General features: G+C 32.8%; 4 protein-coding genes and 2 long non-coding RNA genes across 10 annotated transcripts in view; 4 read left to right on the top strand and 2 right to left on the bottom strand.

The window, feature by feature from the left end:
* LOC132912500 (balbiani ring protein 3) overlaps nucleotides 1-6,676 on the bottom strand; it is a 32,831-nt gene extending 26,155 nt beyond the window's left edge. Inside the window, exon 1 of the mRNA XM_060969955.1 lies at nucleotides 6,157-6,676. The gene's annotated coding sequence lies outside the window, so the exon portion shown is untranslated. The remainder of the gene's footprint in view (nucleotides 1-6,156) is intronic.
* A 2,578-nt stretch (nucleotides 6,677-9,254) lies between these two features.
* On the top strand, nucleotides 9,255-9,775 carry LOC132912543 (uncharacterized). Its single transcript, XR_009659233.1, has 2 exons — nucleotides 9,255-9,428; nucleotides 9,542-9,775. It is a non-coding gene; the product is annotated as an uncharacterized LOC132912543 (long non-coding RNA).
* Nucleotides 9,776-10,076: 301 nt separating this feature from the next.
* On the top strand, nucleotides 10,077-12,032 carry LOC132912539 (uncharacterized). Its single transcript, XR_009659229.1, has 2 exons — nucleotides 10,077-10,969; nucleotides 11,083-12,032. It is a non-coding gene; the product is annotated as an uncharacterized LOC132912539 (long non-coding RNA).
* Nucleotides 12,033-12,847: 815 nt separating this feature from the next.
* On the top strand, nucleotides 12,848-14,254 carry LOC132912525 (protein SEC13 homolog). The gene is made up of 3 exons (XM_060970014.1): nucleotides 12,848-13,217; nucleotides 13,339-13,723; nucleotides 13,799-14,254. The coding sequence occupies exons 1-3, from the start codon at nucleotides 12,976-12,978 to the stop codon at nucleotides 14,105-14,107; spliced, it is 936 nt and encodes a 311-aa protein (XP_060825997.1). The 5' UTR covers nucleotides 12,848-12,975; the 3' UTR covers nucleotides 14,108-14,254.
* On the bottom strand, nucleotides 14,168-19,701 carry LOC132912503 (superkiller complex protein 2). Of its 4 annotated transcripts, none has more exons than XM_060969975.1 (12): nucleotides 19,337-19,701; nucleotides 18,971-19,078; nucleotides 18,578-18,887; nucleotides 17,827-18,496; nucleotides 17,526-17,757; nucleotides 17,115-17,368; nucleotides 16,884-17,031; nucleotides 16,528-16,806; nucleotides 15,526-16,433; nucleotides 15,079-15,437; nucleotides 14,833-15,011; nucleotides 14,168-14,767 (listed from the first exon to the last, which is right to left on the bottom strand). In XM_060969975.1, exons 2-12 carry the CDS (start codon nucleotides 18,995-18,997, stop codon nucleotides 14,438-14,440), a joined length of 3,696 nt encoding a protein of 1,231 aa, XP_060825958.1. In that variant the 5' UTR covers nucleotides 18,998-19,078; nucleotides 19,337-19,701; the 3' UTR covers nucleotides 14,168-14,437. The 4 variants fall into 4 exon arrangements, with proteins under 4 accessions (XP_060825958.1, XP_060825959.1, XP_060825960.1 ...); XM_060969976.1 differs by having other exon boundaries at nucleotides 18,971-19,075; XM_060969977.1 differs by having other exon boundaries at nucleotides 19,353-19,701.
* Nucleotides 19,702-19,798: 97 nt separating this feature from the next.
* Nucleotides 19,799-23,379, top strand: LOC132912506 (condensin complex subunit 3). Of its 2 annotated transcripts, XM_060969988.1 has the most exons (8): nucleotides 19,799-19,816; nucleotides 19,928-20,060; nucleotides 20,185-20,984; nucleotides 21,064-21,598; nucleotides 21,696-21,998; nucleotides 22,066-22,431; nucleotides 22,506-23,018; nucleotides 23,105-23,379. In XM_060969988.1, the coding sequence occupies exons 2-8, from the start codon at nucleotides 19,953-19,955 to the stop codon at nucleotides 23,213-23,215; spliced, it is 2,736 nt and encodes a 911-aa protein (XP_060825971.1). In that variant the 5' UTR covers nucleotides 19,799-19,816; nucleotides 19,928-19,952; the 3' UTR covers nucleotides 23,216-23,379. The 2 variants fall into 2 exon arrangements, with proteins under 2 accessions (XP_060825971.1, XP_060825970.1); XM_060969987.1 differs by lacking the exon at nucleotides 19,799-19,816 and having other exon boundaries at nucleotides 19,824-20,060.
* The last annotated feature ends 1,385 nt before the right edge of the window (nucleotides 23,380-24,764 follow it).

The following is a 24,764-nucleotide window of genomic DNA, read 5'->3' as shown; positions in this document are numbered from 1 at the left end:
TCCGTGGATGTATATCGTGTGTACTTAGTAAAAATGCATAAATTTGGAAAAATTTCGTGTTGAAGCTAGTGGATAAAAGTTTCGACGATAGGGTAGTTTTCGTGCAGATGGGCACTTGAGAAAAATCAGGACTTCGTTGTTGGGTTAAAGTAACTTTAGTAGCGAAATTTTACAAGTTACCTAGTTATGGCTGTTGTGGATAATGTGAAATTTTTGCGCGTTAGAGTAACAGGTTTGATAATATGTACAAGTTCCAACTCTTATTTTTAAATACATGAGATGATATGTTTTATTATATTCATAAGGTGTGTCGTGGAAGGATCGATACCTTCCTGTTTTAGCGTCATTTGTCTTGCGTTGAAGTCATATCAATCATTAGCTAACAATTGTGTAATGTGGGTCATACAATTTTATTACGGTCGTTTGACGCCTCAACAATGTGTCGCTATAATACAACTTTTATCAAAGTCAGTAATCCGTTATGCAAATACAAAGAGGATTACGGTGAATTCATTGGTCCCCTCGCTCCCCTCACCTAACAGCAGCAGACATTTTCCTTCGGGAATACTTAAAAAGTAAGGCCTATGCAAACAAGTCCGGATCACGGTCATTCAAGATCTGAAATTCAAGATCTGAAATTCGAAAACTAATACGGAAGTTATTCACAGCTCAGATCCAATGACCAATTAATGATTGGAAACAGGACCAATCAACATTTTTGTTATCTTTTCTTAACTTTTTCTTTCATACAAAAGATGGGTCACATTTACGGATTGAAATCGAAATTCAAAGTTTAATGCGATTAAAATACGCGTTGATACCGTTCGTGAAAAAAAGATCCAATCTCCTGTTCCAGAAAAAGCTCTAAGAAGACGCATATCCGCGTGTTTAATGATCTCGACCGCGCCCACAAAGGAGGATAAACGGTTTCTTTGAGGAGAACCGCGACCGCTTTCTTCGTGATACGCTATTGGAAACTCTTTGTGCCACTGGTTTCGTACCACGAAGACAAAGTCGGTGACTACGAATCGGTTGATCCGTGAATATACACGACCGACCAAAAGGATCAAGGAACGCGATGAAAATTCCGATTTTTTGGATAGTGTCAACGCAACCCTCGGGGTCCAGCTAGTTGGCTCGATAACAATCGAACGTAGAATACAATAGGATAGAATAGTATTTTGACAATAGTCGACAATGAAAGAACGTTTCGATTGGAAACTTTCGGTTCGCGCAAATGAACCAGCAGATTTTTAGCCCTTTCACATTTATGGACATATCTGGTGAAGCAATTTTGTTCAGACGATACTTGGAATAAGATATCTGAATTTAATATTAGTATAGTAGTATTTAATATTTATTTGATATCATTATTTAGAATTAACAAAGTCACGCATGAAAACACGTTTGGCTTAATAAGCGATTCTATAAAGTAACAGAATTATAAATGAGCGTGCTAGGATTTTTACCAGATTTTTTAGAAACCATGGAGCGGTAAAAGATTGAGCTCAGAGATGGAAAAAGTCCATCCTTCGATTTCTCTTCATTTAATTTTTACTTTTCTCAAAAAAAAAAAAAGGATTTCGAACATTTGATGTAAAAAGTAATTCTATAATATAATAGAGATATTGGCGAGCTTGCCAAAATTTTATCAGATTTTACAAAAGCGTAGAACACAATAAAATGTGGCCCAAGAGATTAAAAAAAGCCGGCATTTGTAAATTTTTACTTTTATCGAAAAAGGTTTCAAAAATTTGATTTAAAATATGCTTGGATAATATAATAGAAGCATCATGGAACATCCCAAATCTGTTAAAAATTTTTTAAAAACATGGAATAGTAAAAAAATTAGGCTTAGACACGGACGACCTAGTTCGCCTAGGATGAATGGAAAACTATGTTTGCTTAGGGTTGAAAGTATAATAGAACTTACGATTGGTATTCTTAACTCTGCCACGCCAATAAATGAGATGTCTCAAACTATTTCTTACAAAGATCCACGAACGAGATATCTTGTGTTTTATTGTAAAAGAAAACACGAAATATCTGGTTCAGAGCATCGCATAAACAACATTGCATCAGAAGATATCTTATTCACAAATACAAGAGGATTAACAGAACGTCATTTCACCCGTTTGTGACAGAGTTGGAACAGAGAAATGCAAAACGATGAAAACAAACGCAAAGTCGTTATGGGTTAGCAAAAATTAACGTAAACGAGATATTGATTCAATAGTAAAACGATCAGTAATGTCTCTGCCCAGTAACAAATACCGATTACGATTATTTGTGAAGCTCAAACTGCACAAAACTGGCTGCTGAATATAATCAGGCAAGTGTGCATTCATTGTATAGCTCGTGACGACCAGTGAAATGTTGTTTATGAAACGTTACCTAATGAACAAATAATGAAATTAAAGAAATATTAAGAACAATAAGAATGAAATGTCCAAAATGAGAACAGTATGGTTTGTTATGACAATAGTAACGAGCTTCGATCTTGTTTTACGTGTCAATATTGATTAAATCTATAATATTCTCACGTAATAAAATACAAAATGATGGAAGACTGGCGCGAAACTTTATAACAGGCTCGAAGTATCGATTCTCATTACTCGTTCGAGTAATTACTTGAAAATTGCAGCCATAGTCGGTTTCATTGCTCCAAAGCGCGTTTCCGCACCTCTAAAAGCACACATTGTAATTCTAGATGTGAGTATCATAAATACCAAAGCTGAATTCCTACTGGATCGAAATCCCTCCCCAATGAGAGTAGTAATTGTTTCCCATTTAAACAATCATTGCTGCACACGCTTCTGTGGTACCTCCATTTCCAAACTTTACGTCGCGCGGCGCGACTAAAATATCTAATAAAATCGTTTCGTTTTGATCTTTGATCTATGCGAAACCTCGTACATTTTTGATTATTTACGTTTGTCTAATTATAATTTAACTCATTTCAAATATATATTGATTTAACTAAAATCAAATGAATAATCAGGATTACTAGCTATATATAAATCATAAATCATAAAAGTATTAATTAAATCGAAGAAGATTTAAGATTAAAAGGGAGAAAATTGAACTTGCTCAAAATGTTAGGTAATATCGTCAATATTTCAAGATTCTCAACGAAAATGCTGTTTATCAATAGATATTGATAATATTGTATTACCAGTACAAATTGATCCTTTTAGTTGAGAACATTGAAATATTGACAATATACAGGTTGTATCATAACATGTGAGGTCTACTTCAGAAGTGGACAGGAAACGAAAAGACAATGATAAAAATGCAAACAAACAGGTGTTCTACCTATCCTTGTTTCAAATTTACAGCTATTTCTATGTTTCAATAATCCGGAGCAGCATACTTTCATAAAAGACGTCCCAAATGATTATCCTCGATCTGTATTATTCGATATACACCTGGAATTTTTGAAAAATTGCGAAATTCCTTGACAGGACCACTGTGAATTTGTATACAGATCAAGGATAACCATTTTGAGCATTTTCTATAAAGGTAAGCAGCTGCAGATTATTGAAACACAAAAATGGTTATAATTTTGGAACAACATCAGATAGGACACATGTTCATTTTCTTTATTTTCGTGCCTTTTGTTCATTCCTAACGTGACTCCCATATGTTATGATACACCCTGTATATTGATATTCTCAGGGCAACCTTACGAATTCCCTGTCCAGAAGATGGAACACATGCGAACTTAAAAGACCGTTAACAAGCCCTAATAACATCGCGCCACGAACACGGTTCTCTCGATTCCTAACACGTAGAATCAGTCGCAATTTCGAACAGCCTCGGTGGAAGATTACATTCGCTATTGAACAGCATCGATTCCAGCGAGCAAGTACAGCCTTAACAAAAGACGCACGTAAGCCACGGCGAGGGAGGAATGCAAAGAAAGCGGGAATAATTAATACCCGGAGCACATCTTTTCGCAGGGAGACGTAAGTACGTGAAACATCGTGTTAAAGAATATTCTCTCACTCGAAACGCTGTGGCGGATTTGAGGAAAACACTGTACATACGCTAGAGTTTAAAGGTATTCGACTTGTTTATTCCTGACAAAATGTATTGTAATTAGAAAATTACGGTCAAGTCAAACTGCAATGATCTTATTCTCTGTAATTGCTACAGCTACGTATAATATTGATTAAATTGATTTTTGAAGGTCACGTGACAATAAAACCGATGTTTGTAATTGTCATGCCTTATAGAAGCTGTTTGTTACTTGACAGATTCTTTATCTCCACGTTCTTTGACTTCTGAATTATAAAATGGATTAAAGAGGGTCTTCTAAACTAATAGAAACACTTCCCATGTTAATACAACTAAAAACATTTTTAACAAATGTATGTATTATATTGATACATATATATAATAAATACTGAAATATATTATTGCTATGTTTTTTAATAACTAATCTACCCGGTGATTTCATAAGAAAATAGCAAGCGTTGCCTCAAATACCTAATTCATCATTATGGAATTATTACTCGTACGCTTCGATAAAATTTACATACTGTTATTACAAATCGATCGATGCGTCCGGATGCTTATGAGCAATAGTGTACATACAGTACATATGTGTAGACATGTAGAAATTGCATTCTTGCCGCTTTAGAAAGTGCACGCACAAGTGGACATGCCAACTCGTGGCTCGGTAGATTTCACAGGAATTAATTGACTCGGTGATTCGGCCAGACTTATCGTTGTGATTTACGCAGCGCGATTCCTATGAATTTCATGCGTGCAGCTTCCATAAGAAAATACGTGTAATTTCGGTATTGTAATTTCTAACAGGAAAAAAAGAGAAAAGAAAAATGGAATAGAAAGATAAGAATAAAACGGGAACTATAATAAGTAAATAAAGAAAATCGCGTGCACGTGATCCGCCGGTTGGCCGAAGGTTTTTTCGGAGCGGTCACAAAGCAAGAAACGGTGTAATTGCAACGTTACAGAATTACAAATGAAAATAGTCCAAGTTTAATTTTCGGCTTGAACGCCCCTAATATGTACGGTCCGTGGAAGAATATTCACTATATTAGTGCATCTCAAGATAGGGAAGTAATTAACTTTTTAATAAATTTGTTGCTTAATACCGGAAGAAGATAATTATTTTTAATTTTCTCAATTATACTTAAAAATATTAAACGAGATAATATTAGAAAATATTTAACAATAACGTAAACTCCCTTTGTATCTTTTAAAAGAGAAACTCTGTATATCTACATGTGTACCAATATCTCCTCAAAAGATGAATATTTTGTAAAGTACGATGTACATACGAAGAATTTTCCTCTTTTAATTTATTGTGGCATTTGACTTTTTTAAATATTTCTATGTTGTTTGTAAGTTGTAAGAAAAGTACAATTTTAACGTAGAATAAAAGGAAATTGTTCGGGGAATAGGTACATGTATAATTGATATATGGTTAGGAAATAGGAGAGCTGCAACTTGAAAAGAAATTGTTCTAGGAGGATAATGCAAATTTAATGAACATCCCGCGGATGAAGTCGGCGTTTTCAGAACGCGAGACGAGGCAGCTTTCGCGCGCGATGGAAATTCATCAAGCTTTACAGGAGCATTTTTAATCAACCAGAATAAGAAGATAGGTACACACACACATTTCCATATGTATATACATACACAAGCGAGTCACTGCAATTCACGAGCTCGCAAAGTGCTCGTGCTCTCAACTCAGAAGGAGTATCCCCTTCCGTAAATAAAACAGCGAATAACCGCGGCCAGAGAAGCTCTGTCTATTAAAACCGAAATAAGATCCACCGTGCAAAATCACGTACCATCATCTTCAAAATCTAAACGACGTCGTAATCCACTTAAATTCACTTTGAAAAGAAAAGAAAAGGAAAAACATAGCTTCCAATTCAATTAGACAAGAAAAGATAAAGTAAAAGAAACGAAACAATTTTCGTTAAAAATTTTCTAATTCAATAACAAATATATATCCAACAAGCTTTCCCAATTTAAAAAATGTAAAGAAAGGACAGTTTCAATCAACTGGATGTCGATCCCACGGAACGCGACATTTCATAGCGAACGCAACGGAAAATCGAATGAATCGGATGAAAAAAAAAAAGAACGAAGTGGAAAAATCAATTCGTGTAGACGTACCTCGATTTCTATAATTCACACGCGTGGAAACGTGCAGCCAATTAATCCTCCGTTCTCCGTGAAACAATCCGTAGATCTCCCTCGTGATCTTTTTTCTTTCTTCCTCGCACTTGCTCAACGTAGAAATCGCAAATATCGCGTAGATTTATACGATGATCGTTGCACTGAATCGCAAGCCGTTCCCGTTCGTAAAGAGAAAAGCAGACACGAGAGAGCAAACTTCGATTCGAAATTGCGGTACCGCTCGCAGGTAACGCGCCTTTCGCCGCTCAGTCCGCGCCGAATGACGTTCGTATACTGTCCTGGCTCGGTGCGTTCGGCGGAGCCGGCCTCGTATGATGACCCCCTTCTAGAATTCTACGGCCCTGTCGACGTACGCCAGTCTCTGGACACCGGCGTAACACCAGGAAACGTGCAACGCCAATCCTACTGGCTTCGATCGTTTTACAACGAAAATTTCGTCGAAAAATTCCGACAAAATCGTTGGATTGCCATCAATGTCCGATGCAGTACTGATGAATTTCTGAAAAATTTTGTTAAATTAAACATCTGGTTAAATAATAGATACATAGAGAAATATTTAATGCTTTTTTATAATTTTTTGGTACTGCTAATAGTCTATAGTTTCGTCTTCTATATATTTTTATGAGATTTTTTAAGCGACCTTTTTAAATAGAAATTGAACATTTTTAATAAATAAAAATTATAGCGTAAAAGGATTTCTTTAGTTAAAGTTAATTTGTTTTATAATAGCGGTGAAATTACTTTTTTAATTGGGTTTTCTTTTCTATATTTAGTTAGCTAACTAAACGTTAACTTTTTCTCGACTTTATGAACGGAATCGGTGTTTTACGGTTTTCACCAAGGAGTATCGAGAAAGAAATAAGGTGGTCGGTAATCCCTGTAGCTTAAATCGATTCACGGTGGTTTTTAAAAATATTCTACTCCATTAAAACTACTAAAACTAAAGTACTTAGTATTTTTAACTATAGCCAAATGAAACTTTTAGGCAAATTTAAACTTTGCTTATACCCTAATGCAGCATTTCGCACGAAATACTCGCCTCCTGTTTAAATAATCCTCGTATTTCATTTATTACAAATAAAGTTTAAAATAATACTTTATTCACGATACAATGGTCTGTCAACTGACAACGTTCCTGGAACGATTTGTCACTCTGTAACATACCAACCTGTCTAAAATATCGATCACGCCAACCGTTTCTCTATCACGCAGAGACAAGCTGCAAATATCTGTAGATCAACCAACTTCCCATGAAACGTTCCATACGTTTTGATTCTGTTTCTACAAACCAGAAAGGTAAAACTTGATGATGATACGTTCGATGCTTACATTTCAATAATAGATGAAACGGGCCATCGATCGGTCAGATGACCCAAAACCATCCGGAATTACACTGCGTCACAGTCAACGGCCTTTGCCTACGAAAGACTCGATCTCTTCGTGTATCACGATGGATCCATGTCCCTCTTAGTCTCTCCTACTTCGATACTTCCTATTTCTTCTTCTTCTTCTCTCCTTTCCTTCTCGACTCCTTCTCTTTCGTTCTTTTTCTCCTTTAAGAATAGTCGGTGTGATACTCAGCGAGAGGAACCTTGGGAAAAATTCATGTGGCTCGCACAGACACGTCCGGAATTCGATTCTGGAACGTATTGCTCCTTCCAACTTTACGGTACTCCACGTAGTATTGCCTATAGATTGTAGACACGAAAAAGTGCGGTTGCAGCGGTCGCATCCGTAGGGAGGCGAACCAACACGGTAAGAAGCCGGGAGAGGGAGGAGATAGGCACTGGTAAAACTGAGCACCACCCATCTTTCTTACCTTCCATTTTTCTCACCGAAAGGATCCGGTGTAATTCTAGCGCGCACGCTGAAAATTAATGTGGTTCGAGCTGGTACGCGCGGAATTCGATCCGGCAACGACCCGCTTCTTCACCTTTACGGTACTCGCGCGATATCCTGGGCTATAACCGCCATGGAAATATGCAGTGAACCGCGCCCGTTTCGCATTGCCGTTTAGCTTTGCCGTTTCGCACGACCGTCCATTGCTCTCGTTCACCGGCCCCCATCGTTGCAAACGTGCAAACGAAACGGCGCTGTTTGGCAAGCGTAAACGTTCCATGAATCTCCTCTTCCTCTGGCGGACCACTTCTTCTCTTCCTCTGCGCGTTACCGGTTGCGCTGGAAAGATTGGAACACATTTTAGAATTTTCTACGGGAAGTTTTTTCAAAAAACAGAAATTCGAAGGAAAACCATTTAAGATTTAGCGGCACTAGCTACCTAAATACGAGCTTGAACTCTCTCGGTTTTTATGTAATCTACCGAAAAAGTGTAACACCTGCGGAGAGAGCGGTAAATAAGCTACAACGGAGGCGCTTTGAAGCTACCTGGAATTTAAAAGCTTCTCTGTGTTTAGCCCTTTTTGGCATGTCAAAGCACGATAATATTGAAATGCAGAAGTAAACGAATCTACTTTGATATACATTTAGGAAAAAAGATAAAAAGGCAGAAGAGATTGGTATTTGATCAAACGTTATTTAAATGGGCATTTAATGTTTAATTAATATCATTTACCCTCGTAGTGAAATATTGATTGAACGAAAATATTTCTAAACAGTACAAAATATTAATTATAAAATTCTACCTCGAACGACAACTTTCAACCCTATACATAAATCATAAAGTATATGTAGAACATATTCATAATCTGTATGTTCAATCAGCTGCGGATCTACGTTGTATTTCGTGCATCAAATTTATTTTATGGCGTATTCAAAAGCAGATGTACGTCGCATCAGACGCAGACGCGAATGTTACCAACTTAGAGAAGTAGGAGTGTACGAAGAGGGAGAGAGAAAGGAAAGCAGGGAGAGAAAAGACGAGAGACTTTTCAAGTTGTGTGCCATTCCAACATTCCTAGGTGGCCCCGAGGCGCTAAACGGAGTACCGTCATCGCAAGGAAAGGCCCAGTGACCGACATTCCCCTTTCCATTCTTCCTGATACTCCTTTGCCCGGATCTTGCCGCGATACTAACGTATACACGGCGACGACCTGTAGCGGGTATCGTAACCGGAACCTCTGGAACCTTCGCCCTGAATTTCCGTACGAACCAGCCACTCTCTCGAGTACGAGGTCAAATTTTTCGGTTGTTGGACTAACGAACCTTGGGAAAACTACGTCTACCGCTATTGATATATCGAAATCACTCGAATCTTTTCTTGGCTACTAAATACGTTGATTTCCTTTCTAGTTTCTTTCTGAAAATTATTACAAAGCGGCATACGATATTTTAAAGAAACTTTTAATTTACGTAGATTTCTAATATTAAGAATTATGTAAAGTTATAGATTAATTCATTAAAGACTCACGTTTCTTGTCAATTCATTCATTTTTTTCTTGTCAATTTACATTATTAGATTCTGTTTTTTAATATATTAATTGTGACAAAATTTGATTAATATTGTCGTCACTTCTTTCTTCTCTTGGACTCTATAATTTTATTTCTTGAACTTCTGCAAAGTACTTATTATCCTAATATATTTTTCGTGTCTCGATAAAACAATATGTAAGTTATTTATTTACATTTTTCAATAATTCACTTACTTCTTTAAGAAATAAGTATTAATCATTTTATGCGACTGAAATAGAAAAAATTGTTGTATTATTTTAATGAAATAAATTGATGCATATACCTACATATATCATAAGTACTTCGCTCGAGTCGCGAGCGTTATTTCTTAAAAGGCCTGTATACAGTTACAACGTTATGTATCTTTTACGATCCATCCATAAAAATCCGGAGAGCGGAGACCTACATTTTCACCAGCATCCTGCGAAATTTAAATAATACAATTTTAATAAATAATCACTATTTTTAACGTTGATTCGTTTCGTTACCGTTGGAAAAGAGCAACGCGACAAAGTCACGTTACACAGTAACGCTGCGTAATGCACATATGTTAGTGATAAGTGCAATTTCAGTTGAATCAAGCGAAGTTCATGAATGCTTTATATACGTATATGCTACACCTGCGCCAGGTACGAGTAGCAAACTTTCAGGACCCCGATACAATACCTTCTCCATAGCTTTCAATGTCAACGCCATTATCTTAGTTATGAAAGATAATTTTGAAAATACATAACTTGGGAAATAACTTGGAAATTAATATCATTAGATTTGTTAAACTATTTCGAAAGTATTCTTAGCAAACATCAAGTGCTATAACTTTTGTCTCTGTCCCATTTTTTAATGCACATGAAGCATATTACAAATTTGATTTGGAAAGAATTTGAGTCTGAATATTTGACTTCGAATTTCAATTTCAATTTCAATTTGAGAATTTACTTGTAATTTCATAATATTCAATTTTAATTGCAACTTCTTTGCTGCATGATTACATTACAAATCACACCAAAATAATAAGTGGGGTCCATAGTCATGTGGGACAGAAAGACATATTGTGTGTGATAGATCTATTGTACACTTCGTCTATGGCCATATATTCTCTTCGTCATACATACATACAAAGGTTTATGAAAATATTCAAACATATATTATGCGTGTTACAGAAAAAATTTTGAAATTTCATTAATACCATAATGAAATCTTACTATCATGATTATAATACTAAAGTTTGAAACAAGTCTAAAAACGTACACAGAAACTACAAGATATTTAATAGACTACAACTAAAGACGATCTCTGTATCTAAGCTATCTCTAAGCCTGTACTACAAGCTATAACTCATATTTTGCAGAAATCATAGAAATATTTCCATTTATTGTTTAAGGTGAGTAATTTTTTACTAAATATATATTTAGAGTAAATATCCTCTAATTACTACATACATTTTAGATTGGTTTCAAAGACCAATATAATCATGATAATCGTATCTCATTACAGTACTAATAGAATTTCAAAATGTTTTATACATCTAACGTATACAATATATACATAAAAGTTTGCTATGTTAAGTGTTCAAATGCTTTCCTGAGCTACTATATGTACGATTGGAAGTTACTGGAGCGCGAAAGATCAACATAAGAAAATGGAACTATCGAATTCGTTTCATTGATCATTCTGCTTCCATTGGTTATTCTACATAAATTCAACAGCGGATCCACGCGATGCCTACTACCCGATCAATAAACAATTCCAGCCGTGATTTCATTACCTCCTATACGAGTAAACGTAATTAGCGGTAACAGTAATTGTTACTCGACCGTGCAGTATATTGAAAATTTTATAGTACCCTGCAACGTTACGTACGTGTATATATCTGCACTTATATGTACGTATATAGGATCAAGAAAGTACACATGTATATGTACATATGTACGTGTGTTCTCGGGAAACATATATCAATTATCCATCTTATCAACGCAACGCCAGGAGCCTTGTCATTATCGGCATGCCGGAAGGGACAAGCTTGCACGAACGTATACCATGTTATGTTGCATCGCAGTTTCGTGAATTATGATGAACTAATGACATTTCTGTACGTAAGGACGTTACACACAGTAAGCATATGTTCTGAGTTGTGTATTTCCGGTAACGCTATGACGGTTAAAGTTGGGATAAATTAATGATTGATGTCGCTCAAATATCCGTGAAATTGAACATCAAATCGTTATAATTTATATTAAGATAAGATAGTAATTAGAGTGAAAATATTCGTCAATTAAACCGTAATGGATTTAGATTAAATCAATCGGATAATGACCAGATTATTATGTTACCTATCAATTCCTATCGTCTATCTCATTTATATTCTATTAATGTAACTTTATTATAAATATTTTACTGTAGGTATAATTTCGGATAAATTTTAATAAAATTAAATGGGATTTCTATATTAATTATTAATAAAAATGGAACATCGTTATAACAAATTAACTTGTTAATTTATCTGTAAAAAGGTTCTGAATATTATGACTAAATATTATATGTAATTAAAATTCTTTCTCATTTTATTTTATTTAAATTTCTCTAATTTTAAAGCTTTTCAAAAGTATATGTAGTACAATATAACATTTCATTAACAGAATAAAAACGAACGAATGAAAAAACATTTACCAATTGAAGGACAAATGAAAGAATGAACATAAAGCGATTCCATTATCCAGCTGCGTATTTTACGAATGATGAATTTATACTTTGTTTTCTTTAGTGACAGGTTAAATATTTGTACATGATCATTTTGAAATCGATCAAAAACTTAATTACGAGTTTTATCATGCTCATGCACCATGTTAAGTTTAGATCATTTTATTCTAAATATGATTCTGCTCTGTTTTTTGGAAATATAGAGTATGATTTACGAATGTTAATATTTAAGCATAAACTTAAGATGTGTAGTATGATATTGTGAAAATGTATCAGTTATTATATGTTATTATAGTAAATCAATAAGAATAAAATTTAATTCCAAATTGATATAAGAAATTAAATAAATAAAAAAACTTTACTACATACCACGTAAAAAAGGTTATTAGTCCTTATGTATAAAGTCATAGTGCTTAGTTTATGATAAAGGTACAATAGATATTTATATTGCTCATAATTTTGACAAAATCACAAAAAAGAATTTATATTCAGTTTTTAGATATAATGGCACTAATATTTACACACGAGTTGCGCAAAGTAATCATGCGTTAACAGCCAGTGCGCACATGCTTCCACGTAAGAGACAAGCACATTAGGACAACATAACCTCTTTGTCACTCCTACAATTGTATATCACTTAATAATTTTCAAAGTATAGTTAACAAAATTTGAACAAAAAGTGTCATAAAAATGGTATCAGTTTTGAATACGGTTGATACCGGTCATGAAGATATGATTCACGATGCAGAAATGGATTATTATGGTTTGAGGTTAGCAACTTGTTCCAGTGACAACTCGGTAAAAATCTTTGATTTAAAAAATGGTTCACAAAGTTTAGTAGCCGATCTTAAGGGTCATGTTGGACCTGTGTGGCAAGTTACTTGGGCACATCCTAAATTTGGAAATCTGTTAGCGTCTTGTAGTTACGATCGGTATGTTTCAATTTGTTACCATTTTCTGATACATATAAAATATATTCCTTTTCATAGAAATTGTAATATATTAAAACTAACTATTCTGATCTGAAATTATTTATGTTGTTTCTTGCAATAGAAAAGTAATCATTTGGAAAGAATTAGGAGAATGGACCAAGATTTATGAACACAATGGTCATGATTCCTCTGTTAACTCAGTGGCTTGGGCACCACATGAATTTGGCTTAATCTTAGCCTGTGGCAGCTCTGATGGTTCAGTGTCCATACTTATTAATAATGGAGATACATGGGATACACAAAAAATTACAAATGCCCATACCATTGGATGCAATGCGGTGAGTTGGTGCCCTGCTATTGAACCAAGCTTTGATGCTAGTGGAACACAAAAAAATGGACCAATAAAGAGATTAGCCACAGGAGGTTGTGACAATTTAGTTAAAATTTGGAAAGAAGAAGGTGATAGGTGGATCGAAGAAGACAAACTTGAAGCACATAGTGATTGGGTAATGCATTTGCCACTTTTCAAGTTTAAAAATATAAATTAAAAGGACAGTAATTTAATATTTTATTTCTTACAGATAAGGGATGTTGCGTGGGCACCTGCAGTTGGACCATCCAAAGCAGCTTTGGCTTCCTGTTCACAAGATCGTCGTGTAATTGTATGGACCTCCAATGATTATACTAGTTGGACACCAACCATACTTAATGTTTTCGACGATGTCATTTGGAATGTTAGTTGGTCGTTAACTGGAGGTATATTAGCTGTTAGTGGTGGAGATAATAAAGTATCTCTTTGGCGTGAAAATACAGAAGGTCAATGGACCTGTATTTCTGAGACAAATAAAGGTCAAGGAAATCTTAATAACACGGAACAACGTGCACTGTAATATCTGAAAATAAAATGTAGGATAATATTTTTTACTAATAAGCATTGTAAATTAAAAGAATTATTCAATATTAATAACAATTTTATTCATTTACTTTGTACTCTTATCATATATCTATACATGAAGAAATATAATTTTCAGACCAAACTGAATTTCAGTATTTCACATCTATGGTAAAGAAATATTGTATTGTACATTTTTTGAACAGCATATGATTCATAAACGGTGTATAAATTATAAAAATATACATATATCTCATTGATCAAAGTAGAAAATATTCTGCACATTTACACTTTTAAATAAATTATTATACATAGGTGTGTCAAACGATTAATTTTGAGTATACAAGGATGCAGTAAAAACAATATCCCTTTTAATGACAGTAGAGGCTTCTTCCATTTTTTCCTTTAAAACAGGATCACCTATAGTAATGGCTGCATTTTTCACATCTCGTAATGTTTCACTTAGTTGCTGTATACATCGTACTATGATCCCTTCTTGTACATCCGTTTTCTCCATAATCTCGGCGAATGACTTTGCTTGTGCCCAGTCATAAACTACCTCTACTAAACCAAAGTTTAGTGGTTGCAACGTTAATAATTGATAATGTTGTTCTAAAGCTTCTAATTCGGCATGTATTTCCTTTATTATGTGGCAATTCTGTAACCAAAAAATCTTTAAATGTCACAGTAAATAGTTAATTCGTATTAAAAAAATATATATACCTTCTTTAATTCTGGCGTTAAATTTGGTTCAGTACCAGTTCGTTGTTGGAATATTAAAGCAGACAACAATGCTGCTATTTCAGCTGGTTCACGTACAGTTAACACATTTCTGAGAATGAGTTCGGTAATTAGTAATTCGTTATTTCCCATTTGTAAAGCAACACGACCTTTTAATGCAACTATAAAAAACAAGATAAAATTATTATATATAACTAATTCGTGTTGATAATCTGAAAGAAGACAAACCTCTCTCGTCATTATCTATATATCCCAAATCCTTAAGAAGTGCAACAGCATTTGTATATTCCGGATACAAGCTTAATCCTTCGTCGCTAAGTTTTAATTGTAGTTTATTCCTTTCGCTCTCTAATTCACTTCGTTCGTATACAACTTCAAAGTGCTCTTCGAAATTTACTATCTCTGTACAATTAATATTATACATAGCTTTCTCTAATTCGCGTAAATGATTTAATTTCATATCAATATCATAGTTCATTCTCATTTGCAGATATGGTTGTAGGACAGAAGAATCGCGATAAGCTTTAAGAGATAATGTCATTAATTCTTCTATAGCTGTTTGCATAGTCTGACTGGGAGGATCATTTCTAAAAATAATTCAGGAGTTTAGATGTCTTATAAATTATAAATTAAACGCAATCTAATTTCGCTTAATTTTAACTTCACGCTACTTACCTAAATCTTGTTATTTGTCTTTTGTCCCAATTTGATAAAACCATGTTGCAATCTATTTTAATTTCACAATTTGTTATTTCCAATATATTCCATGCAGCTATAGTTAGCACTTCATCTAGTGGAATTCCAACTGGTACAAATATTTCTTTTTTCGTTAAAGCAACAATATCGTACCATTTATCGGATTTCTTAACTTTGTCGCTTTTTTCTTTCAATGTATCCTTGACAGAATTTGTTGCATCAGAATTTTTAAGGACTAATACCATGTATTGTTTACTACCTTTATTTTGAATAACGTTCAGTAATATAGCTAATTTATTATAATGGCTTTTATATGATATCAATAATACTCTACCAAATGTTAAACATCTTATTGCTTTTTTCTGAGTTTCATAAAAATAGGATTTCAAATACTTAAGATATTCTAGATACTCAACAGCTAGTCGATAAAAGTCAGATAGGTTTTTCTGTAGATCCGTTAATGGTGGCAATTTTGATAGTTCATTTTCCAATCTCTGCAATTCTATCTTGTAATTATTTTGGTTTCGAACTACTGGTGATTCTTTAAAAGATCTTCGCATCATTGCTTCAACTGTTACTGACTCATTTAGCCTTCTCAGATTTAGAACCATGGAATATGTTACTTTAAATTTAGATTCTAAGTTCTGAGCTTGACCACACATCATATTTTGTAACTCCTTAAAATGTGGCAACAATGTTCGACACATGACTATAACCATTCCAGCTGTATCATGACCTCTGCGACCAGCTCGACCAGCCATTTGTACATATTCAGAAGGATAAAGTATTCGAAAATTAGTACCGTCATATTTTTTTATAGAATCGAAAACCACAGTACGTGCTGGCATATTTACACCCATTGCAAATGTTTCTGTTGCAAATAGTAACTGCAAGACCATAAAGGTGGCGACTTTTAAAATTTAAAAATAGTAAATACATTATGAAATTAAGGAAGAAAATAAAGTATATTGGAAAACTGACTTTTACAACTCCAGTTTGAAATAACATTTCCACTATTTCTTTCAAAATAGGTAATATACCACTGTGATGGATACCAATTCCACTTTCTAATAATTCTTGCATCATAAGCACTTGTGGCAATTGTCTATCGGTGCCTTTTAAATGTCGAATGTTATTTTGAAAGAAAGTTCGAATAGTGTGCTTTTCAGTCTCGGTAGTAAGGTCTACGTTTCTTAATAATACAGCGCTCATATCGCATCTCTTTCTTGATAACATAAAGACAACAACAGGCAACATGTTCTGGCATAACCAAAGTAATTGTTTATATATGTTTAGATGAATAAGTAAAATTTGATCAATATATGTATTGATCCTACCTGAGTTTTTAAATGACTTATAAAAGCATTCCACAATACTTGTTCCTGTTTTGGAGTCATCAGTCGTTGCGTTGGTATTCTTTTAATATCTTTAGCATTTTTATTAATTCGATTTTTTGGATTTTGCGTATTTGATGCTTTGTACCACCTAAAATAATATTTATATTCAATCTAAGATTATTTATTAAAAATTTATACATCGCATTAAGGATAGAAATTATTATTGATTACCCATCTAATACAAAATGACCACTTTCATCCAATACCAAAAATTTGTTGTCCTTAGTTTTACCATCAGTACCAGTGTACAAATAATGTTGGAGCGGTACAGGTCGTTTTAATGTACTTATTACATATGTCTTTTTCTTTTTTGTACGGCCAACCCAATCAGCAAATATTAAAGGATTGGGCACAGTTGCAGACAACATTACTAGAGTAACTGTTTGTGGCAAGAGGATCACACTTTCTTCCCAAACATGACCACGCTAACATAACATAAAATAATAAAATATATCATGATTGTAATATTAAATATAAATCGTAATATTTATATAGAATAATATAAACATAATATAAAATAATATATAATAACATATAATATAAATATAATATAAAACTGTAACATTTGGAATTTTTATTTACTTCGTCGTTATTGATGTAGTGCACTTCGTCAAATATAACAAATTCTAAATCCCTTAAAACTTCTGATGCACAGTATAACATAGATTGTAAAATTTCCGTGGTTATAATAAGACATGAAGCATTGGGATTAATTTGTAAATCTCCTGTTAACAATCCCACACTGCCAAACTTACGTTTAAGATCGCGATATTTTTGGTTTGAAAGCGCTTTTATAGGAGATGTATAAATAACTCTAAAAAGAAACACAATTAGTATTGCTAATTAACCAGAATATAATTCAAAATATAATTTGCAATTTTACTTTGTCATATGTTTCTGACTTAATGCAATAGCATATTCTGCTACTGTTGTTTTCCCAGCCGACGTGTGTGCGGCCACAAATACATTACAGCCTTCTTCTAACTTAAGAATAGCTTGTTTCTGGAAAGTATCTAACTCATATGGAAAACTCATCGCTAGTTCAGGAATACGTTTTTCGAAATCAGTTATTGGAACAGACACATCTATTTGTTCTGCCCATTTTGACTTTACAGTTTCCACAGGTTTTTTCGAAATATTTAAAATAGGAATATCTGCTTCCTCTAAGAACGAAGCAATTTCATCAAATGCTGCTTGTTCTATATCTGAAGTTTTTATTTTAGTTTCTTCTTTTGTTTCTTTTGTTTCTTTTGTTTCTGACTTCCAAAAGTCAAATTCATCTTGTTCTTCCTTTATAATGGCCATTAAATTGATCTTATCTGCTATTCTTTCAATTTCATTCTTTTTCTCTAATTCTGATGGTTCCTGCTCTGTGGCAGTTGCCGTCTTTTCTTTTGGAGTACAATTGTCACTTTTAAATTCTATACCTGCACTAAATCCTTTTGCCAAGGTTCTTAAATTGTTTTCAAAGTCTATTTCCTCCATTGACGGATTCATTATTATCTCAGGTTCATCAAAACCACCAGGCCAAAATGGAATATTACTAGTATTTCCTAAATTTGTACATGTTCTTAATTTACAGAATGTTTTAGAAAATTGCTATATTTTATTATAGAATCTTTTCTATCAAATACCTCTGATATTATCACTAGCTGGACCTGGTGCACGAGTCATAGACATAGAATTTCGTGCAGTTTCGCCTGCTGATTTTGAAGGTACCTCATGCATTTCCCCAAGTTTCCCAGTAACAGGATCACGATCAAATTTTAATATAGTACCAAGTGGTGCTAAGTCACAATCCAAAAGAGATAAAATATCAGGTTTCCTTGGCCAGTAACATTGTGCATTGTTTAGACTATATATTGGAAGATTATCTAAACATTCTATATGTTCCCTTAATTCAGTTTTAATATCAGGCCAAATGGGTGGCAATTCAAATTGTAACTGTAAAGTAAAAAATATATAAATAATTTATAAATTTTTTAAAGAATTTATTAAAACATAAATTAACTTTAGAAAAAAATTACCTGTTGATCATTAGCTTTTACATCCATCTTTTTTTACTTTTATATCTATCCAATATCAACAGAATGCACTATTTCATTAATTTTTTCACTTCATTGGAGGAAACACTACTAAAAGCAAAATTTGACCAACATACCCATATAATATATCATATAATAATACACATATATAATTTAAAAGATAAAAGCTAGTAAATACCAATTTTTAATAATAAAGATGTGATATAAAAAACAGTATTATTTATGTAATATATGTTCCTTTAATTTCAAATATGAAATAATTAAAACTATAATATAATATATATTATTAGATCAATACGGGATTTTAATATTTTTATGAATTATAAAATTATAATTTATTTTTTCTACCAAAAAGATGATATAGATAATTTGAGGTTATGTTTATAAACATCTTCCGCTCACTTTATCTAACTCTCACCTTCTTAACAAAAGGTCAAACATAGTCGTAGGATATCGACAGAATTTCCATAGAATTTTCATCCTTGAGAAATACTTGGTAATATCTGGTAATTTTTAGTAATACATACATACGATATGTATGCATTCCAAGATTTATCATGAACATGAAATCTTTTTAACAAAAACTTTGTACAAAAACATTCAATATGAGATTATATTTTGGCTCATTTTCATCAGATAATCTTGCCAAGCTATGCATATTAAACATTATTTCCCTAAATATGTAGGTTAAGATCATATGTTTAGGTTAATATCTGAATCCATGATTACGCCAATGCTTCCAAAGTCGAGTATTGTTATCGTTCTATCTTACTCAGTTTCAATGCAATCATTTCATTATCCTTGTCATGCGATCTCTGATTCGTAGATGTAAGATGGATGTGAACATTTCAACCAATAAGGAAAATATATTTGAATTTGTAACGTTTTTGTTTCTTATGTTGTATTATAGTTTTCTCACGCGCTATTTTTATATTTCAGATCATAATCGTATTATTTTATAAGTATGAAACGAAATACAAATAATTATATAAAAGAAATATTTCATAGTGTTCAATTTAATAAAACTTGTCATCAGAGTAATTTAAAAAAATTGAAGAAATGCTACGAACAGGTAAGAATAGGTTGTAATACAGACGAATTCATTATAATTAATTTATTTTTATTTAAAAAAGTTTTACTATAAATGCTTTACATACAGCATACAAAATTACTAACATTTCCGTTTTCGATTTTAGACTAATGAATCAGATTTTTGGAATTATTTTATATCCTGTTTTAAAGTTCCACTTACTTTTGCACAGCGACATCCACGAGTTGAGAATACTCTGGAGTTTGTTGCTAAATTTGCTGCTAGTTTATATTCAGCCATAAATGATAATGAATCTGAGGAACCGATGTGTCCATTTCTTTCCAACCTGTTTGAATTTCTCCTAACAAATCATAGTGCAAAAGACATAGGAGTAAGATTTCGTATTTGTCATTTTTTAAATATGTTATTAAATTCTATGGGTGATCAGGCTTTTATTGATGATGCTGTCTGTGATAAAATTACTGCTTCTATGATGGAGCGGTTGTTAGATAGATCACCAAAAGTTAGAGCTCAGGCAATTTTTGCTTTACATAGACTTCAAGATCCTACAGATGAGCAATGCCCTGTTATAAAAATGTATATATTTCATGCCAGCAAAGATCCAAATGCTATGGTTCGTAAAGCAGCATTGATGAGTATGGGAAAGAATCAAAGTACTTTACAAGTTGCATTGAGAAGAACCAGAGATGTGGATGAGGCAGTTCGTAAAATGGCATATGAATTCATTAGTAAAGTAACAGTAAGATCTTTAACTATTACACAAAGAGATCAGCTGCTAAATGATGGTTTAAAAGATAGATCTGATATAATTAAAAAAACTGTTCAAAATGTTCTATTACCATCATGGTTAAGACATTTTAATGGTAAATTTATCAGTTTAATAACAGCTCTTGATGCTGAAATTGGTACAGATGTATCTGTTTTAGCTCTAGAATCTTTATTTAAGTAAGTATTTAATTTATTATATATATGTGCAATTGAACATTTGTTGGAAATATTAAATGGTTAATCTTTATTTGATTAGGAACACTACATTAAATACATTAATAGAACAATTACCGATAGATAAAGAGACTAAATTAATACCAATGAATAAATTGGGCAGTGAAATTGCACTGTATTGGAGATGCTTAGTAAAATATGTTCAACGTGAATCTTGTACAGAAGAATTGGAAACAATTTTGCCAGAATTATCAATGTTCTGCAATTATATTTCCGATTTCCTTACAGCAATATCTGCACAACAAACTGAAACATGGGTGAATCATATGCAGAAATTTGTCCTATTACAGTTATTTGAAATAGTAACAACTTATGATTTATCTGATGAAGTTGGAAGAAAAAAGTTGAACGAATTAATACGTAATATTTTGATGGGTAATTACTGGACTGAAAAACTTGTTGAATGTGTAGTAACACACCTAAAAAACGTTATACCCGATGTAAATAACAGACTAAATACATTAGCTAACATAATTAGTGAAATTAGATTGCCTTTGAAAGAAACTATAACACAAACACAAATCACAGAGGAGCAACAACACGAGATTAACTTAAAAGTAAGTTGGTATCCTCAATATAATATTAAATATAACATTAAAAAATTCAAATTTGATAAAAATTGTACCATTTATCTTAATGAAAAGTACTTTTTAGAGAGCAAAACTTAAGGTAAAGTTATTAGAATTAAAAGAAGAAGAATATCAGGCTATACAAGACAAACAGTATTTAAAGGCAGATGGTTTAAAAAATCAAATAAACGAGTTGAACGAGGAAATAGTAAAATTATCAGAAAAACCTCAAGTAACACAAACTATAGCTAATGAAGAGATCAAAGAAAAGAGTGATTCTGCAACAATGATAAAATGTCTAACTATAATATGTACAATGATGCAGTCTGTAACTTCGTTAACGCCAACACTTCAAAGCCTTATGCAAATAGCACTTGATAGTTTAGATGTATGTGATTAAAATATAAATTTATTTAATCTTAAATTATTATGTATAACGTAATTATTGTTTTCAGCATCCGGATGATAAAGTACATATATTAGCATTAAAAGCAGTTAGTGTTTGTTGTATATTGGACAGGGAATTAGCTAAACAACATATTATGATGTTATTCTTACAATTTTCTTTGGAACAAGAAAATCCAGATATTTGGATTGTTGCTTTGAAAGGAATCTTTGACCTTTTATTGTTATACGGCCTGGAACATTTTGATATATTAGAAAATGTACCCGATAATACTGATACTAAATCAGAAAAATCTCGCACTAAATTATTTACGGATACCGACACGGAAGTTTCTCTAGCATCTCTACGTAGATCAGAAGCAGAACGAGGCAATTGTAATTTTATTAAAATTATAGCTGGATTATTAGATAATGCAGTGAGTATTTATTCTAGTCTAATATTCTTTTATTTTAAATATATAATGTGAAAATCTTTCTGTTAAAAACATAGAATCAAGGACTAAGAACAGTTGCCGCAGAAGGTCTTTGCAAATTGTTACTTCATCGACGAATTACTAGTTCGAGTTTATTGTCAAGATTAATAATTTTATGTTACAATCCTGTAAACGATAGCGACTTCTATCTTCGACAATGTCTAACTGGTTTCTTCGATAATTTTGTCACATTCGTACCTGATGCACACATGTTATTAGAAGAAGCATACTTGCCGACCTTACAAATTTTATGTAATGCACCAGACATCAGTCCCTTACAAGAAATTGATCCTTATGAAGTATCCAGGTTTATATTAAACTTGACTAGGCTTGAAACTCGTAAACCTGGAGGAGAGAATTTCTGTGCGCATAATAGCCTCGTTTTTTCTATTTTGGCAGAAGTATTAAATACAGAAAGCAACATTGACAAAGAAACTCTTATTAAATCGTTGAAAGATTTGCATTTGGAATTGGACGATAACACATCTAAAAAAAACTTACAGGAAGCTATCGATAAAGTGATGGAAATGGTAAATATCTTACATACAAACCATTGTTAATTATATATATAAAAAATAATAAAATTTATATATATAAACATTTATATTTTTTACAGGTAGTTTCTGATAAACGGTTAGTGAGATACGTCGAGCTTTTTACGAAAAAGTTAAATGCTCCTAATGTTACCGATGTAGCAGAAGATGAAGACACTGAAGCTGATGAATGAGTAATTACTCTTAATAGGAACGTAATTGAACTAAATATGAAAATATTATATTATATTTTATATAATATTGAATTAAATTTTATATATTTCCTGAGCATATGTTTATATATGCAATGTTTTATAGGATGTTCACGAAATAATAAAAATCTCTGAATTCCTCGTAACATTTTAAAATTCTTCATTTTTAGCCCTTTCACGCCTAGCGCCGCTTATATCCGGCATTCACAAAATACTTCCGACTTACGCCGGATATAACTCGCATTCACTAAGCGCGTCGTATTGGCTAGAGATAGTAAGGATACGCGAATTGACATTTTAATTGCATTAAACTAGTGTATAAGAAGAAGTTCCTGCAATGAGTAAAATTTTCTATATTTTTGTAGAGTATCATAGTTAAAAGGTAATTAATAACATTACATACAGAAAAGTAACTGAACCAGGTTATTAAGTTGTTATGTCCAGAGGATTTTTAATTCCACCTATCCGTTTCAAATATTAATAATTGATGTAGGTTTTAGTACTCTTTAAAATGAAGTATAAAAATCTAAAAAAACGGCAACTGGTGAACGAGACTGCTTCGGAAAGTTGTGATGAAAATGAATCATATATAAATACAGTAAATCGAAGAAAACGGCTATTAAATGTACTGATTACATCAGAATCTGAAGAAACTGAAAATGTTAACGTACGAAGTACCAATCAGTCAGATATTACATGAACTTCGAAAAAATTTAGGCCAATAATTCATGATTTTACAAAACAGTAATTGGGTATTCAAACAAATATAAGATCTTGGGGATTTCTGCAATACTTCCAGTTGTTTGTATCTGAAGAACTGGTAGAATTCATAGTTGAAAAAACAAACAACTATTGACCTGATGACCTTACAGCTGGAACAGACCTGAATGAATTGTAATTCAGCCAAAAGTACTCCCCACAAAATACCGCCTCTAGCGTTCAAATGGCCCAACCATACGCACATTTCTTCATCCAATGCTCCTGGTGCGAGACATGCGTATGCACAACGGGAGGTCAGTGTCAGAAGTCAGATCTAGTTTACAATCACAATTTTCAATGAACAGATTCACTGTCTTAAAATTCTTGAGAGCATTAATATCTATGCTCCTGAAAGAAGAACTAAGTACCCTTATAAATTCACACTTTTGCCATATACATGTCGATTCAAACGTAATGATTTAATCTACAGATTATCTCATCTTGCTTGATCCATATCAATTTTCAAACTTATCTAAGGCTTCTCAAGGCGTGTTAGATATCTAAATTATTTATAGCCTACTTATGTTTACTTATAGTTTTATACTTTTTATATTTTACACTTATATTTTATGTATTTATGCTTACATATGTTTGATATATACATATATCACATATGCTTATATACGAAAATTCGTGTATACTCATATGTACCTAGCGTCGCCACACGTTTGTATAAAGGAAAAAGAAAGCAAACCCATTTATGTAAATAAATAAATAACTATGTGTCTGTACTAGGCAGTACGGGGTGTAGCTGAAATTTTCAAGATTTTGA

The sequence above is a fragment of the Bombus pascuorum genome, chromosome 12 (genome assembly GCF_905332965.1).
Source record: "Bombus pascuorum chromosome 12, iyBomPasc1.1, whole genome shotgun sequence".
NCBI lineage: Eukaryota > Metazoa > Arthropoda > Insecta > Hymenoptera > Apidae > Bombus > Bombus pascuorum.
Note: the sequence above shows the minus strand (reverse complement) of the source record. Positions and strands in the feature narration are given on the sequence as shown.